This window comes from Charadrius vociferus, unplaced genomic scaffold (genome assembly GCF_000708025.1).
Source record: "Charadrius vociferus isolate BGI_N301 unplaced genomic scaffold, ASM70802v2 scaffold549, whole genome shotgun sequence".
In the NCBI taxonomy this organism is placed as follows: Eukaryota; Metazoa; Chordata; class Aves; order Charadriiformes; family Charadriidae; genus Charadrius; species Charadrius vociferus.
In genome coordinates this window covers 2,566,484-2,575,551 of record NW_009650103.1, presented here as the reverse complement: position 1 = coordinate 2,575,551, position 9,068 = coordinate 2,566,484, and the positions used below count along the sequence as shown (strand labels likewise).

The following is a 9,068-nucleotide window of genomic DNA, read 5'->3' as shown; positions in this document are numbered from 1 at the left end:
AGGTCTCTGGAAACAAAAGCAATGCTCTTTACACCTTCCCTTTCAAGGGCAGCATACGGAGAGAAAAAGAAGTGTCCCAGATAAACAAAGTTCAAGATTCCAGCAACTTACTGGTAACATTGCCCAAGCAGATGGAGTGAAAACTGGAGAGCAGTGCATGTTGTACAGACATAAAGATGTCATCAGCATCTTCAGAACCCTGGATCCTACCTGTGACCTTAACAGAGAGACCTGTGTGCAAAATTGTTCCAAGTAGACCTCAGACCCGCTGCTTCCTTCTGCCTGTGGGTTTGGAGCTCTGGGTTTATGTTCAGAAAATGCGTAACCTGCAGAAGAAGAGGTAGGGGAGGGCTCAGGCGTGTGCTGTGGGAGGAACTGGGGCTGTAACTTGTGTTTGTCTTTATTCACCGTTTTGCACTTCCTGTGCCAGTCTCAGGGTGGTTCGTGTTGGCTCTCTTGAACAGCAGATTTTGATCTTCTGCCTAAATCGCCCTTCTGGTCTTTTCTTGCGGACAGTTGAGCTATGGCCTTTGGGAGCTGTTGTACCTGTACTGTTTTAGCGTGCTTGAATTTGTTTGTTGACATTTAGTTGGTTCCTCTGCCCTTGGTATTGTGTTTCTGAGTGCTTTTATACCTGCGGTGACTGAACTGCGTGCAGAGTTGCTTCCCAGAACTAGCTCTGGCCGTGGGGCCCTGAGGACGTGGGTGGGAAGGGCAGGTGGGTTTTAGAAGTGGGTTGTGTTTCTGTTCATAATTGCTGTCCTTGACTCTTGTCCCTTTATGTAAAGGCAGTAAGGGCTTGGCAGAGTGCGATGCAGAGAAAAAGCCTCCTCTCCCTTCCCCTTGTTTGCTTAGGTCCCAAACTGAGCAGTGATGTTAATTAGATAAGTCAGATACTCTGCAAAGCAGCCTGTTCAAGGACAAACAGATTTTAATTAAAGGCTGTGTGCACTGGAAGGTCATGTCACTGCATTGTGCCTGAACAGTTACTATGGGAACACCAGGAAAGCACCCAGAGCCTGTGAGTGTGTGCAAGTGTGTGTGTGTGTGAGCGTATCAGAACGCAGCCTCCGAGGCACAAATTTCACTTCAGGTTATGTTTTTGCTGGCAAATACGGCCTGAGCAAGATGCCACCCTTGGAGTGTGTAGTTGGGTTTTGTTGCTGTAGGATTTTCTGTGTTGAGGGTATGGGAAGCCTCACTTAAGGCTATTCAATTCACACAACAAGTTTGATCTGAGCTAGACTGCAACGTCATGAATTGGGGAAGCTGGTTTCCAGCTCAGTTTTTAGACTGTTTACTGTCGGTGAACTCAGTTTCTTAAAGCAAACCTGGATATTGAGAAGAGACTTGTAGTAAAATTTGAACTGAAATTATTTTGAAATTTGCTTCCGTCTCTCCCATCTTCTAATTGGAACCCAACATTAAGTCCTGTGATAGCGGCTCATTCCTGCATTTCAAGTCCTTTCGAGATTCATCGCTGTTAAGCTGCCTGAATTTAATCTTGCCAATTTGAGTATAAGGTGTTCATTGTTTTTCTTCAGTCTCAAACTTTCTTTCAGCTGTTTGGGATGTACTGGCAGAGACTTGTCAATACCCGATCATGACACTAGATAACCACTCTAGTGATGCACAAACCAGCCTTGGGACTGATGCAAGTTTGGTATGATCCCCAAATGTGTGTCTCTAATTCAACATGCTGTAGCAGAAGCTCATTCTTACTAATTTTCATGTGGTCTAGCAAGAAGATCAGTAGAGAGAAGCTAAAGGTTTTTACTATTAACAGTCTTAATGTTTTTATTTCCCCTATGAGACAGACATTGAGGCAGGGACTGATGCTGCACTGGCACCGCAAGCAGCCTTCTTGCGCAAGTGAAATAGCCGCTCAAATGCGGGCTTTGCAGTGAGCTTGAAATCAAATATTTGTGTGGGAGTTTGAGGTGGAGCTCAAATGAACTGCTTCTCAATCCTGTTCTCCCTCTTGTTACTCGGTGGTTTTGGGGACAAATGAACAGTGAGACAGGAGAGGTCACAAGTGTGTTTGGAGGGAGAGTCCGAAACCAGCTCTTTTGCCCTGGTTTTTGTTTTTCATTTGGACAGCCCTTGTGGGTTGTCCAGCTTTGGAGGATGTGCCGTTGGGCTGCCAAGCATTGAGTGTTTGGAGCCATACGGAGCCGACTCAGCAGGGAGCTTGCCAGGCAAATAGGGTTGGATTTTTAGGCAGTTTATGCACTGCTCATAGAGGAACTGGCTTTGTTTCCTGGCAGCTGAGAAAACGCTATTCTGTCTGTTTGTAGGAAAAATGTATCAGGATTGGTATTTCATACACACAGCTCCCTGTGCCCCTTTGTGGCAGGGGGAGGCGAGTGCTGCATGCAGACTTGGGCAGAAGATACTGGAGCGCAGATTTGGAGCAGGAGGATCTCTGCCCTGAAATCAGTGCATGCAGGGGGTGTGTGGGTGCACGGTGGCAAGTAGTGTCCTCGGGGAGAGAAGCCAGAGCAGCGCGGAGTGCCCCGGCTTGGTTGGCACATCTCAGTGTTGGTCTGCCGAGACCCCGGTTGCAGTGGCCATTGCAAGGGTGGCTTCGGGGGAAACATCTTCTAGGGCTTAGCAGGAAAGTGCTACGGGAGATGTCAGCTGGCGTGCTGCTGTTGCAGTGAAGATGAACAAGTTGTTCTCTTGGTCTGGCTACCACAGTCAAACTTCTGTCAAGTACTCTTTGCCTGAGAACAGAATAGAAACTGCATTTGGACATGTAGGATCTCTTGTCTGACCCTTACTTTTCTGACTCTGGACAAGTGAGCTATGTTTTTTCTGAGCAGTGTCCACCTTTGACCTAGATAGTTTTGCCTTTTAAAAATACATTGAGCAGAAATGAAAAAGCCCAAAAGAGAAAAGAAAAGCGTCTGAATAGAGGAGCTGTGTCCATCTGCCTCGTGAAGGGGCTGACTTTGCAGCAGCCAAGACATTCCCAAATGTAAGCTTTCAAACGCCTGCTCTGTCCCTTCTGAGAGCTTTGGCTACACATGGCCTAACAGAGACAGCTGTAACTTAGAGAATACTTGGTGGAGCACTCGAAGGAGCACCTTTCCTTTCTCTTGAAGCAGTACCGCTGGTCTTGCTCCTCTCTGCTGGCTCGCAAAGTGCTCGCACTGACAACACAGCGTGTGCCAAAGGTGTCAAGAAATGCACGAAAGCTAGCCTGGAGGCTAACATGCAGAGCGCCCTGAGTGGAAAAAGTGACAGCAGGAGAGTTAATGAAAAGCAGACATCAAGCACTGGAAGCTGCTCAGCCAAGAAATTCTGCACAGTCCAGGGTTTTCTCTGGTGTCCAATAAAAATGTGTTAGAATTTGGCTACCCTCTCTGTTACCCCAGGGGAAGTGGTGCAGGCGTGAATAGCCTGGGTACGTGGCTTCTGCGCTGTGCACCACCTGGAAGAAAAACAGATGCCGTGTTACTCTTGCGATGTGAATGTGGGTTTTGAGAGCCGGGAGCCCTGAGTTTCTTCTCAAAATTCCTACCGGGAACCTAGGGGCTCCCTTTGGCCACTTGCTCCTGTGTCTCATGCCTAGGGGGTTGGTTTCTCAGAGGGGCTGAGTCCGTCCCCCCCGTCCACTGAAAGATCGTGCCCACAGCGCTGAGGTGTGCCAGCTGTGTGTCCCAGAGTTGTTATTGCCCAGTGTTTGATCTGGGGCTGGTGCTTGGGGCTGAATGCAGAGAGGCAGCTGCTGCCTGGAGGGTGGCTCCTTCCAATTTTGGTTCTTTTTTGTAGTTTTCTTCTAGTACTGTGAGTAATTAAAGATGTACAGTGAAGTAAACTTTTTAACCCTTCTGTAGCAGCGTTGGTGCAGTGCAGTCTAACTCCTCTAGAAATGACGGTCTTGTTTTTGGCAGAATGGAGGCATCCTGCTTGGAACTGGCCCTGGAAGGAGAGCGCTTGTGCAAGGCTGGGGACTTCAAAGCTGGGGCAGCCTTCTTTGAAGCAGCGGTGCAGGTGGGGACAGAGGACTTGAAGACTCTCAGTGCCATCTACAGTCAGCTGGGCAATGCCTATTTCTACCTAAAGGAGTACTCCAAGGCCCTGGAGTACCATAAACATGACCTTACCCTGGCCAGGTAAGCATGTCAGTGATGCTGCTTCTTAACCAGACAACCTGTCAGGGCTTGAGTGAAGGCAAGTTCTGTGGGGTCTGAACACAGCAGTGTGAAGGAATCTGCCCCAGAAAGAAGCATCCAAAACTAGCCCTGAGGCATGGGCTGACTGTCCTGTGAAGAACTTGGGAGGCAACAAGAATGGGCCAACCACCTTCAGAGCGGGGAGGTGGAAAAGGGTGTGAGGAGGGCGCTTGGAACAAGAGCAGGGCAGTGTCCAGTTCTCCTATCCCCAGGTACTCATTGTAAGTACACCTGAGGTCATTAGAGCAGCTTGCCTGAGACAGCAAAAGACAAGAACCTGTCACCCAAATTGAGAGAGCTTGTATGAAGCACTCCAGTCAGGTGTGTGTGCTGGGAACTGCTGGATGTGGTGTACGTACCCCCAGTGCTCACTGCAGCTCAAATTCTGCCTCCAATAGTTGGTGAATAGTAGTCTGTGAGCTCTTTAACACCTCTCTTCCTTCCTCTGGTCATCTTGTAGAACCATCGGGGACCGCATTGGAGAAGCCAAGGCAAGTGGCAACCTTGGGAATACGTTGAAAATACTTGGGCAGTTTGATGAAGCTGTCGTTTGTTGCCAGAGACACTTGGACATTTCTCAGGAGCAGGGAGACAAGGTAACTGGTTCATGGCATCCAACAGGAAATATTTCCTAGTTTTAAAATAATCTGTTTGTAAATCCGTAAACGTGATAGGGTGAAGGTGGGCTTTGGAAGGAGGTGGAGTGTAAAGCTCTCCCTTCTGACTGCATCGCAGGTTTCATGCTGCTGCCACTAACAGCTGCCATGACAGTGAAGATGGGAAAAGGAAAATGTGGGCCTCCTGGCTTTGGCCAACTCTGCCCAGCAACAGAAAGGTCCATATTGGGATGTGAGGTGTAATACCCGGCTGTTCCCTGTTTTTCCTCCCTTTTAGGTAGGTGAAGCCAGAGCACTCTATAATATAGGAAATGTTTACCATGCAAAGGGAAAGCACTTATCTTGGAACATGGCCCAGGACCCAGGCTACCTGCCTCAAGAAGTCAAGGAAACGCTACAGAAAGCTTCAGAATATTATGAGTAAGTATTCAAGCTTGGCCAACCCTTCCTCCTGCAGGGAACAGGGCTGATAATCAAGGATTGCTAAAATGCACATAGATACACCTTTGCTGAGCTCATCCTGCTCAGATCATATCTGTGTTTGCAATATTCCTGTTCTGCTGGCAGCTTTCAGGGTCTGCAGGTTAGCTGAGCTCTGGTAACCATTAGGCTATTGACAGCTGTATGGGGTGCAAGATGACAATTTTTACTGAGTCCTGTTGGAAGCATTTCTTGTAGGGGGGATTTGTTTCCTGGGCCATTGAGGACGTGGGAGCTCTGGAAGATGTTTGTTGCAAAGAATGAGACTCTGGGATCAGCATTGTTGAAAATCAGGCCACTGAGTGAGATTTTTTTTCACGTTGTAATGAATTAGGAATATTCCCTTGAGATGCTGAGATATCACGGCAAATTAATCTCAAGGAAGGCGAGAGGACTGCAAGCTTTTATAAAATTAGAGCTAAAATTCATCCTGGCATTGCCTTGGTAAAACTCAGTGTAGTTTGAAGTATGATCATGCGATTAAGTTCAATAGTCTGCTCCGTCTCAGAGCTGTATTTGGAAGCTAAACTATTAGCTCCTGTAGCCCCTGCTGCTCTCTGCTGGCCTTGATGGGAAGGATCCCTGCATGTCTCCATTGCTGGGCCACCAACAGAGACTCTCCGTCACTCAAGGGAAGAGGCTTTCCCTTGAAGTCCTGGTTGTCCTTCTTGTGCATCTGTAGTTTATCTTGCTTGTAACATCCTTCCCTTTCCTAAATGGTTTCAAAGATCACTCTGATGTCTCATACAGGAAGGTTGTCGCTAGATTTTTGGGCTAATGTTTTTCTCCTTGTATTTTTTTTCTTCAATAATGCATATTTTTTTAAGTAGCCTTGTTAAATGAAGAGAGTGACAAGATCTTATATCAGTCTTTGCGTATCTGAGGATGTGATAGTGCCTGTATATAGCTCACCATCCTTTTTCAAAAGAATGGTACGTGTAGTATGCAACAGTTAAGTGTAGCATACTGTTAGGCTTCCCTATGTGTGCTGTATGTGTAAAGGGGGGGAAAAACAAGGTAAAGAAATGCTGGGAAGCTCCGCGAGCAGAGCCCTGGCGTGGAACTGTGGATCTTGCCACTCTCCCTGTCCTGCTGTAGGTAATCTCCGTTCTCTGATGCTCCTGGTTTCGCCCCTGTAGAGTTAGGTGGCCATTTCTTAGGTAATGTGGGATCCTGTCAGACCGTCAGTGCGTGAGCAGGTCCTGTACGCAGCTGCAGGCTGCCTGAGGTCGAGAGAGCAGCAGGGACTTACACCACTGGATCTGCACAAGCTCTCGGAGCTGCAGCTCGCATGGATCACCACACCTTTGCCTGTCAAGGGATGCATGGGACAGGCGGTTGGGGAGTGGGAATGCCTTCTCCAGGGTTAGGTCTGCTGTCCTTACGGTGCAAGTCTCTTGGCTGTGTCTCACCAGATGTACTGCTCTGACTCCTTTCAGGAGGAACCTATCCCTGGTGAAGGAGCTGGGGGACAGAGCTGCGCAGGGCCGTGCTTATGGCAACCTTGGCAACACCCAGTACTTACTCGGCAACTTCAGTGAAGCTATAGCCTTCCACAAGGAGGTAGGAAACCGCTGCGCTGCCTTCTTGGGGCCAGAGGCTGAGACTGGCCGTTGGGGAGCAGCTTTTCTTCTTGCCACAGCCCAGCAAGTACAGGGAGATGTTTGCCCTCAGCTGTTTTTCTCCCTCCCGTGTGTACCTGGGGCTCTGGCCCTGTTGTACTAACTCAAGCTGTGCTCCAAGCCCCATCAGCACCTAACGAGCAGTTTGATGGAAGGTTGCTGTTGGCTTGGAAAATAAAGGAGATATCTCAGGGCAAAGTGCAGCTGGGCCCAGCAAAGCTTTTCTGCTCTTAATTTGTAGTGGTCTAGCTTTTAATAAACGCAAGCCATGAATTTAATTGAGCTGCTGAAAGAGCTGTTGATCAGGAATAAATGCTGCTTGTAGAACATAATAACTTTCTGTAAAGCTTCACAGAGGGGTGAGATGATGCAGTCCCTGCCTCAGTTCAAATCCAGTTCGGCTTCTAGTTCAGAGTATAATCAGTTTCCTTGCAGTGGCAGGTGCTCAGCTCCTTGGGAAGTCAGCCCTGTCACAGCTCTTCTGATTTTTAAATGCTGGAGGGCAGCAGCCAGCAGTGCTTTAGGAGAAAGGGCTTGAAAAGGGGCAGGAAAACCCTGTGCGGAACTTGGGACCACGAGCAGGTGCTGCAAAGTGGAGAGTGAGAGGTGGGGGGGAGCGTGGGGAGCAGGGGGATGCAGGGGCAGGGGTCTGGGCAGCAGCTGCAGCGCGGATGGGGAGATGGAGTGCACACACGTGCATGTTCATTCTGTGCCATGGCACCACGCACAGTGACAGCCTTGTTCCTGCATGTTAGTCTGCTGATCAACCACATCCCTTCACAGCCTGACTGACAGCTCTCCGTTTGCCTCTTTATTCAGCTGTTGAAGTATGTGCATAACTCCTTTTGCACTTTGGCTAAGGAGATGTGTACTGACCAGGCTGGAGTAGGAGTCAGAGGAGGATGCAACATTACTTCCACTTTTCCAAAGGCCCTTCTTGATCCTGAATTGCAAAAGAGGGAGAGATTTCCTGCTGTATCCAGCTGATAGGCATGTGTACCACTACCTCGCTGGGTGGGACCTTTGCAAACCCAGAAAAATCACTGTGTAACAGAAACCTGGCAATGGCCAGCCTGTACTCACTAATCTGTGTCTGCTGCAGCGCCTTGCTATTGCTAAGGAGTTTGGGGACAAGGCAGCCGAGCGGAGAGCGTACAGCAACCTGGGCAATGCACACATCTTCCTTGGGAGGTTTGACATCTCTGCTGAGTACTACAAGTAAGTGCCAGGGGCTAAGGCAGACTCGGGGCACGTGTTGCCTGGAAATCTTGACCTATTGCAGTGAATTCATAGGCTCAAGGGGATGCGACAAGGGACCTGGAGGCCAGTTGCATGTCTGGTGCTCAGCAGTGGCGAGTAATGCGGCCACCCGACAGCTTGCAGTGTGTTACAGCATCAACTTCAATGCAGTGCATGCTAAAGTGGTGACTTTCCTGTTGTCATGCAGAGGTGCCCTGCAGTGACCAGGTTTCTTCATTTCCACCTGTTCCATGCAGGAAAACACTCCAGCTCTCCAGACAACTCAAAGACCAAGCAGTGGAAGCTCAGGCTTGCTACAGTCTTGGAAACACATACACACTGCTTCAAGACTATGAAAGAGCAATTGAGTACCATCTGAAACACCTGGTGATAGCACAGGAGCTGGGAGACAGGTAAGGGGCTGCCGCAGGAGACAGTGTTGCTGCTATGGTGGGCTCAGAGCATTGACCCTTCCCTGTCAATTTGTTTAGCCCCAGCAGTAGAGAACAACAGCAATGACACTTATTCTTAAGTCTTTAGAAGTCTCTCAGAACCACAGGCCTTAGTCCAGTCATCTGTCAAAAACATAACATGATTGACACCTTTATCGTGTCGTTCAAACCTGGAGATTGTGCCCTTAAAGCTGTGTCTGTGTGGGCTGAGTGAGATTTCTAATAAGAGGTACTTCAAGAAAATGCATTGTATTCAGTGCTTTGCCATGAGGCTCCTGCTGTTTTATCCCAGAAGGGCCCCTCTAAAACTCTCTTCAAGGTCACACAAAAATTGTGTCTTCCTTAAAAGTGTGTGGTTAGGGCATGCATGCATATGTATGTGCTGCTTTGTCCTCTTACTCTGAGATGATGCTGGAAACTTACATGTAGAAACAAATGATGTTACCTAGAGCATGTGAAGTTGATATATTTTGCTTC

At 48.5% G+C, this 9,068-nt stretch overlaps 1 protein-coding gene across 1 annotated transcript in view; it reads left to right on the top strand.

Moving 5' to 3' along the window:
- The first annotated feature begins 317 nt into the window (after nt 1-317).
- The window catches only part of GPSM1 (G-protein signaling modulator 1), a 57,433-nt gene continuing 48,682 nt past the window's right edge, over nt 318-9,068 (top strand). Inside the window, exons 1-7 of the mRNA XM_009892262.1 lie at nt 318-340; nt 3,900-4,121; nt 4,642-4,777; nt 5,076-5,218; nt 6,718-6,841; nt 8,003-8,118; nt 8,397-8,552. Of these exons, the coding sequence (XP_009890564.1) occupies nt 318-340; nt 3,900-4,121; nt 4,642-4,777; nt 5,076-5,218; nt 6,718-6,841; nt 8,003-8,118; nt 8,397-8,552 (920 nt within the window). The remainder of the gene's footprint in view (nt 341-3,899; nt 4,122-4,641; nt 4,778-5,075; nt 5,219-6,717; nt 6,842-8,002; nt 8,119-8,396; nt 8,553-9,068) is intronic.